Source organism: Paralichthys olivaceus, chromosome 5 (assembly GCF_024713975.1).
Source record: "Paralichthys olivaceus isolate ysfri-2021 chromosome 5, ASM2471397v2, whole genome shotgun sequence".
Taxonomy (NCBI): domain Eukaryota; kingdom Metazoa; phylum Chordata; class Actinopteri; order Pleuronectiformes; family Paralichthyidae; genus Paralichthys; species Paralichthys olivaceus.
In genome coordinates, this window is record NC_091097.1 from 11,399,503 (window position 1) to 11,417,912 (window position 18,410).

Sequence of the window (18,410 nt, forward strand, 5' to 3'; positions counted from 1 at the left end):
GTTTCTCAACAAACAAAACTGCAACCAAGTTCCCACTTAAACAGAGTTCGAATGAATGTCTTGTTCCTGCAGACGCATCACATTTATTAACGCTATCTTTGACCTTACAAGAAAATTGTTTTTCAAACTGCACAAGTGAAACCATCCATCTAAAATATCAAACCTTGCATGAGCTGTGAGACTGGAGCATAACAGAGCGACAAAGTAATAAACAAGAACGTGATCACTTTAATCATTAAGGAATTGTTTGGTTTCTGGGGAGTTTTATTATTTTTCCTATTCACTCGGAGAGCAGCAAACATCTGGAGGTCTGTTATGCCTCAACATACAGATTGAAGGTATATTACACAGATGCAACATCGCGTAACTACAGGGACCAAAAAAAAAAAATCTTCTCCGAAGCTGACGGTTTAATTACTTTTTAAATGTTTTTACAAGTGCTTATAAATCTGTGCTGCTGTGGGCTCCAAGAAACATTAGCAACATGAAAAATAGTTTGCCGACTCAGTTCTTTTTTTAAATAATGAAATTAGAGACTTTATAGATGCTGCATTTTAATGTTTAGTATTGTTAATCCTGAAATTCATCGTTAGGCTTATAGTCAGCTTCAAACTATGAAGAACTGGATTTCAATAAATCGAATGTTAACATATAAGTATCTTGAGCCTTGAAGAAATCTACAAAACAAAGTAGAATTGCGTTCAGAGCGTACAACCTCTTCCAAGGCCAAATAGTCCCCAATCAAGCTGCACCAAATTGCACACACTAATACATATAAGTTTCCACCATTAATTATTCTCTAAATAAACCAAAGTGTTAAAAAAAACACTGCAATGAAAAAAATCTTGGACCTGCCTCCCGGTCAGGGACCACACCAACATTTAATGGATTCTTTCCTGACCCATACTGCATGCTTCAACTAAGTTTAGTGGTAATCCATCCTGTAGTTCTTTCATAATCCTGTGAAATAATAAACCAATGCACAAAACACAGTCTCCTTGGCGAAGATAATAAAAGCAATTTCCCCCAAATCCTCCCAGTGTAATGGTTTGTACATTAAGCCTCAGCTGATTTCAGATCTCCTCTTCTCCACCAGGTAAACCCCTACACCCTCCGCTTCGAAGGCACGTGGGAGACCAGCTTCGACAAAAGGATGGCGTCCAACGCCTTCATGGCTTGCGGTGTGCTTTACGCGGTGCGGTCGGTGTACCAGGACGATGACAGTGAAGCGGGTGGTGACCTGGTGATGTACGCCTACAACACTAACCACGGTCGCGAAGAGCCCGTCAACATCGCTTTCCCCAACCCCTATCAGTACATCTCCTCTGTGGACTACAACCCGCGAGACAACCAGCTGTATGTCTGGAACAACTACAATGTGCTGCGCTACCCACTGGAGTTTGGACCACCAGACCCCACCACAGGTAAGAAGTGGTACCACAGACAGCACAGTGCACGCACAGTTGTAACTTTTGTCGTTTAACTCTAAAATTCTGAGATACCTTGCATTTGGAAATTGGTGCAGAAACACCATCCGCTCTTAACTTAGACACTACTACAAAAATTATGTATGAATTCTATATCAATATAAATATTCTGAGCACTTTACAGACATCAGTGTTTTCTGGTGTACTTCCAATTACTGTGTTTTTCTTTTTTGTGATTCTTTTATAATCATAAAACATGAAATTATGAAGGGGAATCTGGAAACAAACACATTTATCTCTAATATCCACTGTGCTGTAATACATAATGATGCTTTTCTCTAGACCAGGGAAACACTTCAAAGAGCCCAAAGCAGAAAGTGTTTGCGACTGCGTCATATCTGACATTTGGATGCCTCAGGTGCCAAATCATTGTATTTCCATCCAGCCATCGTTACAGTAAAGAGCAGCCTCTCAGGTTTGACTGCTGTAGCACTTCATATCAACTTCACTGTGTCATGGATAATGAAAAAGTCTTTCTGAAATGATAAGAGGGAGGATGAAACGAGAACAGCACACGGCTTTTTGGCAGTCCATCAATATAAGAGGGAGGTTTGGATGTACTGTATATCGGAGCCGCATAAAGGCCGGTATAAAGCTCCGATTATGCCCAGAGAGAGACGAGGCAGAGACAGACGGGCGGCAGCGCTCACAGAGTTGTGCGCCGACTCCGCGTTTGATCATTTAGGATTTTGTAGTCGTGATGTGTTGCTTTTATCTTCGCATTAGGTTTGGTTGTTAGTGATGGTGACTTCACTGATACATTTGATCAATTATTTACTTCTCCCTGACTTGTGGTGATGCTTTCTCTCCATCTCCTCCCCTGCGTCTCGCTTTTTCTCTTGAGAACAGGCTTTGACAAGCTCAAAAAGATGTTTTTGTCATCCCAATTATTGTCGGACTAACTTTTGAACTCAACTTGTGAGAGACGTCTTACTTTCACATGCATGTGTCCTTCATTCCCTTGATCTCCTTCTTTGGCTTTTGGCTTCGTAGCTCTCTAACAAATCCCTTACATCCTCTTATAACCCTCCAAACGTCTCTCACTCATTCGTAGCCTCTGATTCTAACTAAGTCTCCTTTTCTCTCTGAATAATTCTGGGGTTACTTCAGGGCCTTTGACCACCGCCCAAGTGTCCACCACTGTTCCAGCCAGGCCGTTCACCTCCAGTGCCAGTCCCTCCACCGCCCGACCTCTGGCGCCCACCTCGCGCCCTATCGGCTCCATCAACAAGCACCCCGATCTTCGACCAATCACGGCTACCGTGCCTGTCACCCGCCGGCCACCCCACCCTCCTCCTCAAGGCCCGGAGCCCCATGTGTGCGAAGCGAAGCGGGTCCGTGGCGTCGACTGGCCCACCACACAGAGAGGAGAGACCGTAGACCGCCCGTGTCCCAAAGGATCTCTAGGTGAGGACGGCTGCATGTGTGCATTCAAAAACATGTGTGCATGTTTTCCACTCTATGAAACAAACAAGCATGTTTTTCACGTGTGCTCTCACTGTGTGTGTGCAGTACATCTCTCTGCACGTACCCAAGTGATCAGCATGTTTGTGCTTTTTTTTTTCCTTCTGTCCCTGCGCTGGTCCCACCAGCAGGCACAGTCCCTGTGGACTTGCAGATGAAAGCCCGTCCTCCTCGAATGAAAGGCTCATCTCCCACAGAAACAGAGCTGATTGAAAATGGGGAATAATGAAATGAAAGGCTAGACAACACAGGGTTCACCTCCCTTCATGCTTGCTTCTATACCTCTAAACATTGCAGCCATCAAAAAGCAATCTTTAGTCACAGGGGGAAAAAAAAACTGCATCTTCCTCTTCGCTGCCTTTCAATGGTTCTGTATGTTCTCTCTGTGAGAACGGCAGTTACATCAAATTAGCAGCTGGCTTAATTGCCACATTTTGGCAGAGCTCTCAAACTCAATCTGTGGTCGATGGAGGAGAGTATAGACAAAAGTGGGAGAGAGAGGGGAAAAAATCAGTGTGAGAGAGAGAGAGAGAAAAACTGGGTATGAAATGCAACGCCACATCTGCTCTGATCCGTCTACAACTGTGAGGTGTTTTTTTTTCTGCTGTCTCTGCTCTTCATTTCTGCTTCTATCGCTCTCTCTTTCTCTCTGTGGTCCCGTTTCCCGTCTTTTCTCAGCCTCGTCTTTGTGACTTCACGTTGTTTTTGTGCGTTAGTGGCAGCGGATAGACCCGTTTGTCGTTTTATCCCTGCTCAGTGTCCTTTTTCTGAACCCTCCTAACTAGACAGAAAAACCGAGCTGGAAATGAGGACTGGTTGAAGGTGCTTCCCTGTAGGTGTTTTTGTTTGACAGCGAAGGATCATACCTGATGTCTTTGGTGTGTGCAGAGTAAATGTAATGTGTGCAAATGTTTCCTTTTAAAATCCCTCCTTTTACAGCATGAAAGCCTGTTCTGCCTGTGCCATCTTCTTCCTCCTTTTCTCTTCCCTCTCTTTCCCACTGCCCTACACTCCATTATTTAACCTTTTCCACTTCTGGCCCATTTTCTCTCAGACTTTTTTTACCCCATCTCCTTCTTTCTTCCCTCTCATCTCCAAACACTTAGACTATTGCATTTTTAAAATTCATTTGATTCCATTTTGTCCTGGGTTAAAAAAAAAAAAATCTTCTTTGTGCTCATCTCTCTACTGTTCATTTTCTTCTTTAATTGCAGACACCTAACACTTATTATCTCTCCATTACTCCCCCCACTCCCCCCACTCGTCCTTCTCCGTTTCTTCTCCCTGCACTCCTCTCCAGGAATCGCTTCGTTCCAGTGCTTGGCGGAGCAGGTCATGTGGAATCCGCGGGGTCCTGACCTGAGTAACTGCACCTCCCCGTGGGTCAACCAGGTGGCCCAGAAGGTGAGACCTGCAGCCATACCCCCTGGCCATGGGTCCATCCCCTTCCTGTGCCCCACTGCCCCGACCATCCTCCCTGTCCACCTACACACACACATTAACATATCTCCAAGGCTGGCCTGATTAAAATACAGACTCATTTCAACTGGCTCTTCATTACAAGGCATCTGTTCTTAATACTTAATTAACTCTCTTTTTTTCACTGGTGTACATTAATTACAGCTAGGTTCAATTATTTTTTTATGAATCAGGCGTCACAGCTTATAAGTACTCTCTCTCATGCTTCTCCATCACAGTCTCATAGTGTGTTACGCCTGTGCAGTAGATAAACACCATGATAGCTAGATGCTACACAGTGATTTTAACTGAGCTGAAGTAAACTGTCAGTTTTTTGTCAGTGATTAAATTTCAGAGAGGTCCATATAAATGTGTATTAATGCTAAAGTGGTTACTTAAATTGAATGTGCTTGCGTTTCTGCAGGAGAAAAGTCAAACATTTTTCAGAACATCCACTATCCAAACACTAATACTTCATTTTGAAGTGTGCACATGTGGCAGGAATGGTAAGAATCATCACATAAAGGAACTTCAACAAGAATCCATTGTGCCAGTCTCCTATTGGCAAATATCAATTGCAATTGCAAAGTGGTTGCTAAGGGTTCTGATTTGCAAGTGAAAACAGTTTTAGGGAGAAAAAAAAAAAATACAATTTGGTCCATACAAGGTCCATCTGTGTTCACAGTGATGCAAGAAAGACCAATAATAAATGTCCATTTTTCAGAGAGAGTCTGGGGAGATAGGATTACCACACAAACAATATAAAAACCTTTTAAAAGTTTGAGTTTTCGTGCAGCTTTGAATGTGACTCAACTCATCAAAGCAGTTCTGTTATATCATTACTTACCCAATGAGGTAATGGTTTCCTCTACGCTTGTTGGTTTGTTTGTTTGTTTGTTAACAGGATTACGCAAAAACAACTCAAACTGATTTCCATGAATTTGTGTGGAGGGGTGCACTGGTGCAGCATAACCCAAGGAAGAAACTGTTCAAATTTGGGGGAGATCTGGATGAGGGGTTGGATCCAAGATTTCTTTTTCACTTTTTTTTAACAGTGCAAGATTGGGTGTGTCATAACTAGCAGAAGGCGCATGCGGCCGACCACAGCCGGCCGGCCTGGCTGAGGAAAAAAAAAGAGAGAGAAAGAAATTTGAAAGAAAAAAGGGCTTATTGCCTAATTCTCAGAGAATAATTGATGGATATTGGTCAACCAAAGTGTGTTGGCTATTTGTTGCAGATCCAAATAAAAATCTGGATCTAGTGGATTGAGGGATGACTAGTGCTCATCTTATTACTGTTTGTAAACTTGTGCACGTTCAATGTGCAGATAAAGAGCGGTGAGAATGCTGCCAACATTGCCGGAGAGCTGGTGAACCACACCCGGGGTCGGATCCAGGCTGGAGATGTCAGCTCGTCCGTGCGACTCATCGAGCAGCTGCTGGACATACTGGACGCCCAGCTTCAGGCCCTAAGGCCTGGAAACAAAGATTTAGCTGCACGGAACTACAACAAGGTAAGTAGAAGAAGTCTAAGCACAAGAATCACTCACGCCCAGGCTACAGGCTGTTTAATTTAAGCATTACAAAAGAAGGCTGGGGTTAACGAGAATTCCCCCCCCTAGTGCACATGCAAGGATGAGTGAGTTTTTAATTTACAGTTTTTGTGTTTAGCTTTTTAATTCCAGCTTCTGTTTTGTCCCTTCCAGCTCCAGAAGCGAGAGCGGACCTGTCGGGCCTACATCCAGGTACCCCTTCCTCTTTATCTGCCTGCTTTACATGCCTGTGGAGTAGGACTGCTCCATGACTTAAAATAACTAAGGGAAGATAAATCCTTGAGTAGACCAGGCTTGTAGATGAAATTCCTTTGGCTCAGTGCTCTGTGTTATGATTTATATTTCCTATGGAATCATCACTTATGGGATTTCTGGTTTGGTATAACTCCCGACAGACAGCATGTATAGTATTTAAACGCTGGTGTAGTATTTCCCAGAGCAGTGATTTGTAGTTTTCCTATTGTTCGTGGTGTACACATCTTTGAATTGTGGGTTCAGCTTGTGTGGAAATCAACTGTCTGTGACATATAACCTTAGCTTTATTGCACCGCGATAGAGCCTAAAAGTGTAACATTGGCCTCATGTGTTGCACAATAAGATACAATATATGTGGCTGTGAGAAAATGTAATTGGATGATAGTATAAGAGGCATCAGTTTGTGTTACTCCACCCCTCTGTGCCTTTTCAATATTTGTGCAATATCTCTGGTTCTGAGAAGGCTGTAATCTAATATCATGAAAAGGCCTTGTGTATGCTTCTCTGTAATGATGAAATGCGGCACTCTGCAGCACACAGTCTTTTGTGTCTTGACCTGTCTGCAGCGCACTGTAATACGACACCACATCTTCTGATCTCTGCTGGATGAAGTAAAGGCTGCTGCGTAGTATGTAACTCGACCATTATTTTTTGTCACCCGTTGCAAGCTAGTGCAGCGCGGTGCTCTCCCCCCCTCCGCTGATCTGAGGATAAACCCCCGAACATCCTCCATCTTTGTCTCCAGTGGCAGCGGCGGTTCTGATGCCGAATTCATTTTGTTAACAGCGACGCTCTTTATTCCATACAGCAGTCAATCCTTCATTTTGAGAGGCCTGAGCAAGAGAATTACATGATTCATCAGGCAGGCTACTCCAATAAATTGGATAGCTGATACAACCATCAAAATTGCCATTAAATGAATTGTAAGTGTGAAATAGAAGGGTAATACGTCTGTAATAAATCTAGTGCAGGAGAGTGGTGAGTTTCTAGGAAATTACAGATGGATAGTTGTGACTTTGTACTTTGAAGTGCTCTGCTAATACAAATACTCTACGCAATACATAAAACGAGTAATTATCAAAGAACAGGTAATAAACAGAGCAGGAACTAACTGATAATTACTCACTGATAGCTAATTAATAGCTAATAGCACTTCCTGAGAAGAGACTGTTAATGAACCAGTGTCTAATAATTAGTTACTAGATATCTGCACACTAATCACTTTCTAAAGGGACGGTTCTGTGTCATTTAGTACACTCAGCATTACGCACTAATTGGCACAAACCAATGAGCACTCATTACTGGCTTATTACCCTATTATGAACATATTACTCTCATGTGCAGTTGTGTATCATAGTAAATGGTGGCTAGCTTCAGCTTCACGATTAATGAATTTTAACTTAGAATTAGTTTAAAAATGGCTCACGGGTAAAAGATATTTCTAAAGATGAAAAACAGATTTTAATATTTAATTTATTTAAAAAATCTACTTTTTAAATATGAAAAACTTAATGTTTATGTGGGAAAAAATTATGTATTGTGTCTTGAATATCCACTGTGACCACATATAAGCTGTCTATTAATTATCAGTTATTTCCTGGTTTCCTCTATCACTAGTTGCTGGATGCTTATTTTGTTGTGGTACATTCAGTGACAGTAACAAGTGTCCTGTACGCGACAGGCGGTGGTGCAAACCGTGGACAACTTATTGCGTCCCGAGGCCCTGGAGTCGTGGCAGGACATGAACAGCACAGAGCAGGCTCACACTGCCACCATGCTGCTGGACGTCCTGGAGAAAGGAGCTTTCCTGCTGGCCAACAACATGTACGGGAATCGCTTTTCCGACCGAACGCTCAGCATTGGTAAGAAAAACGGAAAGAATGAGAGTTAAATCTGGTGGATGTCTGGTTTAACTGTCTCTAGGGTGTGTGTTTGGGTCTTCTTCATATACTTTTCCATGTGCTGTGTTTCCACCACCAGACCTTGAGGTGCACGTTCTAAACACAGAGATGGACCTGCAGGACTTGTCCTTCCCACAGAACTACGCCAGCGACAGCACCATCCAGCTCTCAGCCTCCACGATCAAACAGTACAGCCGCAACGGTCAGCAGCCCTCATACCCCTCCCTGTCCTCACCGCGGCGACTAAAAAGAGAAACTGCACCGTCCCGTGCAGCCCACTCTCTCATGTTGACATTTGCATTTTCATGAAAGCTTAAAACAATCTGCATGCACTTGACTAAGTTAGTGGCTCATAATAATAGGCTAATCAGATTAGCAAAAGCGCTGAGACAATTTCTTTTCCTGATGGTTTCTTAACAGCGGTCTTAATAGAATAGCTGGGGAGGCGTGTAGATTACAATCGGCCCCAGTCTGACAGAGCAATCTCAGCACTCCCTCTCCTCCCCATTCCATCCGCTCGCTCCGTCTCTTCGCCATCTTATCCCCCTCTCTCATCTCCCTTGTTTCTCCCCCCCCCCACACACACACACCCACACCCCCCCACACACACACTGCACCCCGTCATCCCCCCACACTGATGCTCCCTTCCTCCCGCCATGGCCGCTCATCCCCTACCCCTCTCTCTGTTCTGTCTCCACTCGGCTCTGCAGTGGGAACGAGATTAGAATGATTGAAACAAACGCACATGAAATATTCATATGGAATAATAAGAGATCTGTGAATGCTTGAGGGATGAATGTTCCATTGCCCTCCACATTAAATCTCTCTCTCTTCCACCAGTCAAAATGAAACGGTCCTTACCATCATTCTAACCTTCACTAACTCTCTCTCTCTGTCTCCCTCTTGCTCACCCTGTCACTCCCCACTCTCTATCTCTGTCACTCTTGCTGCCATTACCATATGATTCCCCCATTTCTGTATTTGCTCTTTTTTCTCCCCGGTTCCTCCCTGTTTATCTATATCTCCCTTTTCATATATAAAATCTGCTCCCTTTCTTTACCGCTCTTGTTCTCACATTCTCTCCCTTTTGTTCTCGCTCTTTTTTTCCTCCATGTTCAGGACAAGTCAAGGTGGTGTTTGTGCTCTATAAAAACTTGGGATCCTTCCTGTCCACTGAGAATGCCACCTTGAAAATGGAAGTGGAGGGGTCAAGCCACGATAAGAAGCGACTGGCAGTCAACTCCCACGTAATCGCAGCCTCCATCAACAAAGAGTCCAGCAGAGTGTTCCTCACAGAGCCGGTGGTCTTCACACTCAAACATCTGGAGGTGACCTAATACAGCTTTTATCGTGCTTAATTTACGTCTTCACCCACACACACATTTCCCATCATCCCTCCTGTTTTTTTTCCTCCCTCAGATAGAGAATTACTACACTCCAAACTGCTCCTTCTGGAACTACTCGGAGCGCTCTATGACAGGACAGTGGTCGTCACAGGGCTGCCGGCTGCTGGACACCAACAACACGCACACCACCTGCTCGTGCAGCCACCTCACCAACTTCGCCGTGCTGATGGCGCACCACGAGCCCGACGTGAGTAAACAAGGGCGTGGCAGACGCTCGGTTAAAATGGAAGCTGGGTAATTTATGCAGACGTTCAGTCGGGCGAGGATTAGCGTTCGCTCGCTCTCTGTCACACAGACGCACACGCATGCACATTAATGTACCCTCTCAAGGCTGACAAGCTCTTTGTTTTGAATTTTCTCTTTCCCTTCTTTCACTCTGACGGGAAGGCGCACGCTTACAAATTCATGTCCCGCTACTTCTAGCTGACATTCACATGAATTTGAATGTCATGTATTTTTTTTTCCGGACGTCTTGTCTCTTGTCTCTACACTTTAGCTCCTTGCATATATTTACAAATATTAAATAAAGCAATTTTGCTCTTTTTCTCCTCCTCCCCCTCTTCTGTTTATCTATCCCCTATTGTTTCTTCCTTCCAATGTTGTCCCGTCCATCTTCATCCTCCTCCTCTACCTCCTCCTCCTGTCCTGCTGTCACTCCAACACTTTGTCCTCTATTTTTACCTCTGAATCTTTTTTTAATTATTTTATCTGCCTCCCATTCCCCCTCCACACTCTCAAACCCTCCACTTTCGCTCACCTGACTCTCTCCGGACCTCAGTACCAGGGGCGCATGCATGAACTGATCCTGTTTGTGATCACCTGGGTGGGTATTGTCATCTCCCTGGTGTGTCTGGCCATCTGCATCTCCACTTTCTGCTTCCTGCGGGGCCTGCAGACCGACCGCAACACCATCCACAAGAACCTCTGCATCAACCTCTTCATCGCCGAGCTGCTCTTCCTCATCGGCATAGACAAGACGGAATATCACGTGAGTTCTTTGCCATGCGTTCGTCTGATATCTGTCAAGGACATTAGATTCTTAGTCATGAATAGGATTTTGTCTGATTTCTTGGGAAGGAAACGTATTGCTCAGTTTTACTGCTTTATAGGAGAACGTCCTTTTCTTTGAAACGCCATTAACCCAAGATTAGTTTTTTTTTTTATAGATTCCAACTTGAAAATGTCATTGAGAGCATACAACACAACACAAAACTTTTTTTATTGAAAGGTGACTATGAAACTGCCATTAGATTTCTCTGTAAAACATTTATTAAAGTGATGAATTACCACTCAATAATATGCAGAGCCGTCACCCAGGGGACAGCTATTCATTTTTCCTCTCTGTGAATTTCCAAAACTACCACCAGATTCTGATTCTGCTCTTTCCCCTTCTGTTTTTCACTCAGTCATAGGCCTTGATCGTAACTGTTTCTCCCTCTTCATCTTAATATTTTCGTTCCTCATCCTCTCCCCTCGTCTCTGCTCTCTCCCTGGCTGCTTCCCTCAGATCGCCTGTCCCATCTTTGCTGGCCTTCTGCATTTCTTCTTCTTGGCTGCCTTCTCCTGGATGTGTCTGGAGGGTGTGCAGCTCTATCTCATGCTGGTGGAGGTCTTTGAGAGCGAGTACTCCCGCAAAAAGTACTACTATCTGTGTGGCTACTGCTTCCCCGCACTGGTGGTGGGCATCTCGGCGGCCATAGACTACAGGAGCTATGGGACCAAGAAAGCGTACGTGTGAAGAGAGGCCTTTTGCACCTGCAGATTGAGAAGCAGGATTATGTTATTCCCCCAGCTGGAAATGTAATATGCAGTGCTGTGTAAACGGCTCTTGCACCTCCCCGCGGACTGGCTTTTCTGAACGCACTTAGCCAAAGCCTGATGATTAGCCCTCATATGATAATCCGCCGAGACAGGGAAATGGTGTGTGCACGCCTGCCATTGTGTGTGTGTGTGCGCACCTCTGTGTTATGTGTGTGTTTGTTCATGAGCTTAGCTGAGTGTAACACTCTCCTCTCCTCTGTCACTCCAGATGCTGGCTGCGAGTGGATAACTACTTCATCTGGAGCTTCATTGGACCTGTTTCGTTTGTTATCATGGTATTTGCTTTTCCGTCAGACAGTATTACTCCCCTCTCTATCTTGATATCACGCAGTAAAACCAAACATATTTTGCCATGCTCAATTTGTGAGTTTATTAATAGTGTTTTTTGCAGCAAAATTCACTGCGTATTTATGTGATTCTCCAAATCTTCTGTCCCTAGCTCAACCTCATTTTCCTCATAATCACTTTACACAAGATGATTCGTAACTCCTCAGCACTGAAACCTGACTCCAGCCGCCTGGATAACATTAAGTGAGTTCAGTTTATTCATTGAGAGTCATAAAACTAGTGTTGTTATTGTTTTTATCCCTAGAAAAAGAACTGCATGATTAAAAAACCTCACTGTCTGGTGGATTATTCAGTTTGTCTCTGCTCAAAACTGTTAACATTAAACTTAACATTTCTTCGTCCACGTCCATCAGGTCATGGGCTCTGGGGGCCATTGCTCTGCTGTTCCTGCTGGGCCTGACGTGGGCCTTTGGTCTCCTCTTTATCAACGAGAACACGGTGATCATGGCGTACCTCTTCACCACCTTCAACGCCTTCCAGGGCATGTTCATCTTTATCTTCCACTGTGCCCTGCAGAAGAAGGTAATGATACAAGACTAGTGTTGGATGGATGGATGGATGTTCAGATTGATTTCATTAAGTACATTTTGCTGTAACTGTGCGATAAAAGCCTCTGTTGCTCCACATTGGGTCCAGCCTCTTGAAACTAATTGTTTGTGTTTACGAGTGGCTTTACAACCTGCCACTGTTGTTGATTTTTTATTATTTTATTTTCTTACAGGTCCATAAGGAGTACAGTAAGTGTCTGCGTCACTCCTACTGCTGTAGCCGTACCTCCACCACCAGCTCCCACGGCTCCCTGAAGAACTCGGGCCTGCGTGCCAACAACCGCTACTATAGCGGCAGCCAAGCTCGCCATGCAGCGGCCCACAGACAGGTGCAGGCAGGACAGACTCACACATAAAATGACTGCGCACACACAAAGTTATACACACATGGTTTTGTCTTTATTAAAATCGTATTTCTTTAGATCAAATGAAAAGTAAGCCTGGATTTGCACCAATGATTTTATTTGATTTATCAGATTTTTTTAATTCATTGTTTTTGGCTCAAATGATTTACATCCATCTATATTTTTTTTGTTGTGTAAGATTCTAAGGTACAAAGTGAGTTTACCTGTCGGAGTTTGATTGCTGATCAATACCAATGATTCATTCATTTCTTTGCACAGCACTTGAATTTATTTACTTAACTTTCAGTCAACAGTCATGTTGTGTTTGCCAGTGACAGAGCGATGTGCAGCGAGTGAAACATCACTGTTACTCTACATTTTAGTCTCAGTGGCAGAGCAGTATTTAAGTGAATTATATGATAATATTTGATGATTTATCTACATGGTTCTGTTGAAAATCTGGTCTAATCAGGCAGTTTACCTGTTTGAGTATTTTATCATTTATTATTTTATGTTTCCGTCCATAAGTGGCAGTCCCTGTGCTTTACAGAGCAGATGACTCATCGAAGTGAAAGTCTATGCGCTATATAAAGGCACCATGGAAGTAGTGTACATGCTGGTGTATGTGTAGTGGCACAGACACCAGTGGAGTCCTGACCAAGCTCATGAGCCATGACAGAAACAGGAGAAACACGGATTTTAAATGAAAAGATAAACAAACTTGTCATTATAAGACAATAACTGAAAACATATTAATGGTTTGAGGTGTGAACAGGGTGTGTGAGCAGGTGGATTAATGATGAGTGTAAAACCTGGCCGAACACAACAGAATAAAACATGGTGCTTGAGGGATGGAGAGCGAGCGACTGCAGATGTTAACAGATCTCAGTCTTTATATTAAACTGTCATGATCTGACTCATGAGCCATGACACTAAGTGGAAAAACACTGAGAAACACAATTCATTTACGGACAGAAACTCATATCATAGAAAGGCTGAGACCTGTTCCGTTCATCCCTCCGGCACCAGGTTTTCTTTTGCCGGTTTTACACCGTACACACTCATCCACCTGCCGACACACTGATACTGACTAACACGCCTCACAGCCACAATATTTCATAATTAACTTATTAATAAACTTCCTGCCTTTCTGTTTAAAGTCTGTGTTTATCCCATTTATACCATGGCTCATGAGCCGGGTCATGACAACAGATCTTTCTCACAAATGAAAAAACAAATTTTCACACAATTCAATGAGACGCTTGCAAATTACCATTCCATCAGCGATCATGTCTTACACATCTCCCGTTTATTATCACCTCTCGTGACATGACATAGCTGTGTGCCCTCTTTACCCGGCACCTCTCTCCTTTTATCTGACATGTTTGTCTATTGTTCTTTGTGGATTAGAGCGAGCCCCACAGTTTTGATTACAGCAGCCCCACTGAGTTACAAAGTCTACCCGCTGTGTTTCTATATTTAACTTACTTTCTGTTTTTCTGCCACTCACTGCGCTCTGCTCCCTCTTCCAGAGTCGCATCCGCAGGATGTGGAACGACACGGTTCGGAAGCAGACAGAATCTTCTTTCATGGCGGGAGATATCAACAGCACCCCGACACTCAACCGCGGTAAGGCGTCGCTTTAGTTCTGCTCTGCTTCCTCTTCGTTAACTTCTGCACACTCAAAAAAAAATGTAATGTACTTGTGTGTGGACTGGCACAGCTGAGCAAAAAACAAATCATGAGAATAGAGTGGACAGATTAAAGCAAAGCACAGCATCATTATTCACTGTTAAATGTGTGTATATGACAGAATGCAGGATAATGAAATTCATGCTCACACTGGTTTGTAACGTTAATTAATGGTTCAGATTGCCAAACAGCCAAATGGAAGTTAGTAGCAACAATAGCTTTGTTTGATTTAAGGCTGGTTGATGGATGATGGGTTGCAGTAATTAAGCAGATTTAAGTGCATCTACAATTTTAAGTATTTAAAAATAATGATGAATAAGATAGAGGCTCTGCAGCCGTTTACCATATCTAAGATCACATGTGTTACAGGCTATAATTATTTTTCACTCGCTGCCATTTTGACTAAATAGTGTTTCATCTCTTCTCTCATTTTGTATTGTGCCTTTAATTTTAAATGCCCTAATGACAAAGAGGTGTCATGGTGTCTTTACATTTGTTGAATTTCCATTCAAGACATATTTTCCTTTCTCCAATTATATAGGTCTGGTTTGTACTCTTTTAAAAATATGTTTTTTTCCTACGAGTATAATTTCTACACAAAATACACAGAAATCTTGTGGTGCCCGACCATATATCATGTAATTGCTGTAGCTGTGACCATAATTATAGCAAAATATTATAGTACAAGTGGACACTGCCAGCCCTAATTTAAATTTTTAGATTTCTGTACCTGTGTTGAATCGATCACATCCAAACAAACATCCATATATTCTTAGCCAGAATGCAGTGACGCATGCAGTTGGGCTCTAAACACAGCAGAGCACATGAAAAGGGCACCAGGGATTTTTGAAAAGTATGTTTTAAGTCACTGATTGTATTATTCTCAGCAACTGGTGGCGTCACGGCCGCTGCTATCAGTGACACGGAGACGACGGAGGTTAGCTCAGGTTTCCGGTTTCAGGAGGGGGCGTTGATGATGACACAGAGGCAGCAGCTAAATCAGCCATCGTTCTCTATGCTAATTTCATCCATTTGGTTTTTAATGAACTGATTAGCGTGTGAGCGAACAGGGGGTAATTATTCTAATTGAGGAGAGTGACAGGAGCAAGGCAGGGGGTGAGGAATAGGGGTGCTATGAGTGAGCTGAATGGATGAGGTGTTTGTGTGTGTGTGTGTGTGTGTGTGGTGGGAATGTCGGGTTGGGTCGGTTTCAAGTGGGGGGGCTTTTTCGTCACGATAGAGCAATCACCGGGCCTGAAGGAGACACACAATGTGGATAGTTCCATGTTGCGCTGTCAAACACAAACAACTGTGCCGTGAAGCCTTCGTTTTCTCTGCTTCCGAGAAAAAGTTTGCCAGTTCACAGAAAGTGAAAGACGAAGGGGAGGGAGCGGGGGAGGGAGTGCAGGAGGGAGGAGAGGAAAGAGAGAGACATAGAGAGAAGTGCTATCATGGAGGAGTAATTAAAGAGGCTGAATATGGAGGAGAAACACTGCGTCGTTATCACTGGCATCTCAGATCTCTTTGATTTCTCCACTTTACTTCCTTATGAACCACAAATCTCTTCCTGATAATGGTAATGTGTCCAGAAGATGTGCTGTGTACGCACACGCACACACACATGCAAACACACACACGGCCTCCCATGATTCCCCTTGCCCTACTTTTTCTTTCCACTTCAAGCTAGTTCTTTTAATTTCCTACAGGATATTCCTATGAGATACAGACAGGCTGCTAATCCCAACTAATTTGGTGGTGTTTGAAAAAATTCTGGCAGGAGGAACTGACGAAATGTGGTTGAGTCAAGACACAGCAGGGCGAGCCAGAGAATGGAGGGAGAGGGGTTTGTGCGGCATGCCAGAGAGATGGACAGGGGGGAGTGCAAGAGGATGGAAAATGACAAATAAAGAGCTGTGCCTGAGCGCATATTTCATTTTTTTCTTGAATTCCCTGCTCCTGTGCTGTGTGATGAACGGTGGGCGTGAGACCTGAAGGTTGCACTTTGCCTTGGACCACTCTCCGTCATGCTGTCCTATTTTTAATTTCATGGCATTTCTATTCGACTTGCCTCAGGCTGGAGCCATACATGGGCATTATACAACATTCTCAGTGTGCCATTTCTTTGAATTATATTTGTCTTGTGGTGGCATTCACATTTCCCTGTGAAATTAACTGTGTTTCAATGGCTGCACCCCTAGACCACATAATGGCATGCATTATTGTTCTCCCCCATCTGACTACAATGTCAGGAGCCAAAGGGGGGGATAAAACTGCATGGCAATGCTCCACACAGTACCTTTCCCCTGCAATTGTATTTTTACTCAAAGGTTACAATCAGCAGGCATAAACATTGAGGAGAACAGTGTAAAATGCATTACACTATAAAGCATTAGCATAACAGAAATAACCCCATCTGAATAAACAGTAAATATTTCTGTGATTCCAGATGTTATTACTGAGTCTGGAAATGTGAGTTTCAGAATATTACACCTATTGTGTGCAGGACCTCCGCGCATGCTTGCTTTGCATACACTTAAGAGCCTGTTTATGATTATATTCATCGTTTTTTTTATGTCTGTCTCGCAGCAACCATGGGCAACCACCTTCTGACAAACCCAGTGTTACAGACTCGCACTGGTACCTCTCCTTACAACACTCTGCTGGCTGAGAGCTTCACCCCGCCCTCACCTGGTGTCTTCAACTCTACCGGTTAGCTCCTCGTAAATGCTCCAGTGTGTGCGTGCATGTCCTGACAGCACATGTGTGTGGATGCAGTGCGCTCTCTGCTCGCTGTCCGTCTGTGTGTTACTCTGTCAGTAGTCTGACATGGTGTACACACACTCGCTTCTGTGTTTGAGTGCTTGCACGTGTGTGAGAGAGAGAGAGAGCCGTGTTTGTGTGTTGTTATTTCAGCCCGTGGAGCTGTCAGACAGATTCACGAGCCTCAGCAGAGCAGTGCCAAACACTGCCTATAGCCTAACCAGCCATCTGGTTAGATCTCAAATCTTCATGAGAACAGCCACAAATTGATTAGAAGTTTAGCTACAGTTGTGGCTGCCAGAAATCTTGAGGACGGTTTTCATGTTCCTGGGCAGAAGACGCAGTCGGCTCAAATCAGGGATCAGACAGCTCAGTGGCCAGGGACGGTCCATCTGGATGTAGGTCGGTCAGAGTGCTCACTGTATGTGTGGATGGGGAGAGTGGGGCTCTTTAAAGAGCATGATAGCAGTTTTATCGCATTGCTGCATCCCCATTGCATTCTTTGGATGTCTGTAATTGCTGCATTAGACATATTTTGGTAATTGCTCCATTACGGTACCAATATTTACTTGGTACGGAAGAGCCACGACTGTGTGCGGCTGATCTCTGGCTCTGCATGCATGCGCCCACAGAGTATCTGGCCTGGTGTCTGAGGACTGAAATTTAAGGCAGCGTTTCTGCTAAATATTTTAAATCCTCTCCGCACAATACGTCAAGCCTGATGGCCACGGGCCTGGCAGCCGAGACATTTTTAGAAGAGAGTGGGAGAGGAAGCAGGGAGAGCACTTCATTAGAATGTCTAATTACCCACACCACCAACGAATAAGAGCGTTGATTAAAGTCACGCTACACATTGAATTTTAAAAATGAACATGCCCCTTGCTGTTTGGGTGGCTGTGGCTGTTGCTTTGCCGTGCGACGGTAATGTGGTAGCAAGACATATTTTCCTGCAAAATAAACATTACTGCTACTGTACAAGGTTTTGCATGAATTATGTATGCGTCTAGGTATCACTGACAGAAGTAATTATATATCCTGTATCTTGAGTATTTGCTGTGGCTTGGATGTAAATGTTGGAGGAATATGGTGTCAAAAAAAAACAGAAGTAAGTCTGCATAAATCAAAGTTAATGTGGGTGTGTGTGCCTTTGGGAGTTTGGAGGTTGGATTTAAGAGAGACATAGAGAAAAGAAAGGTGGTGAATGGACAAGGATATTTTTTTTATTCCGTTAATGGTTCCGCTTTAAAAGAAATGCATTAAGTTAATGTTGCACTATTAAAGAACACTTACTTATCTTTGCTTTTATTCACTCCGCATGACTTTCTCTGGATGCACAGGAACCTTTCGTGATCCAAGTAAGTACAAATCATCTCA

General features: G+C 43.7%; 1 protein-coding gene across 6 annotated transcripts in view; it reads left to right on the top strand.

Annotated features, from left to right (window-relative positions):
* The window catches only part of adgrl1a (adhesion G protein-coupled receptor L1a), a 135,883-nt gene that overhangs the window by 108,690 nt on the left and 8,783 nt on the right, over positions 1-18,410 (top strand). For all 6 annotated transcript variants that reach the window (XM_069524395.1, XM_069524394.1, XM_069524396.1 and 3 more), the window contains 18 exons: positions 1,097-1,424; positions 2,598-2,894; positions 4,252-4,355; positions 5,737-5,922; positions 6,115-6,153; positions 7,898-8,078; positions 8,197-8,319; positions 9,237-9,445; positions 9,537-9,710; positions 10,302-10,511; positions 11,031-11,251; positions 11,553-11,619; positions 11,784-11,875; positions 12,046-12,214; positions 12,414-12,569; positions 14,117-14,213; positions 16,863-16,985; positions 18,374-18,391. In XM_069524395.1, coding sequence (XP_069380496.1) covers positions 1,097-1,424; positions 2,598-2,894; positions 4,252-4,355; positions 5,737-5,922; positions 6,115-6,153; positions 7,898-8,078; positions 8,197-8,319; positions 9,237-9,445; positions 9,537-9,710; positions 10,302-10,511; positions 11,031-11,251; positions 11,553-11,619; positions 11,784-11,875; positions 12,046-12,214; positions 12,414-12,569; positions 14,117-14,213; positions 16,863-16,985; positions 18,374-18,391 — 2,794 coding nt within the window. The remainder of the gene's footprint in view (positions 1-1,096; positions 1,425-2,597; positions 2,895-4,251; positions 4,356-5,736; positions 5,923-6,114; positions 6,154-7,897; positions 8,079-8,196; positions 8,320-9,236; positions 9,446-9,536; positions 9,711-10,301; positions 10,512-11,030; positions 11,252-11,552; positions 11,620-11,783; positions 11,876-12,045; positions 12,215-12,413; positions 12,570-14,116; positions 14,214-16,862; positions 16,986-18,373; positions 18,392-18,410) is intronic.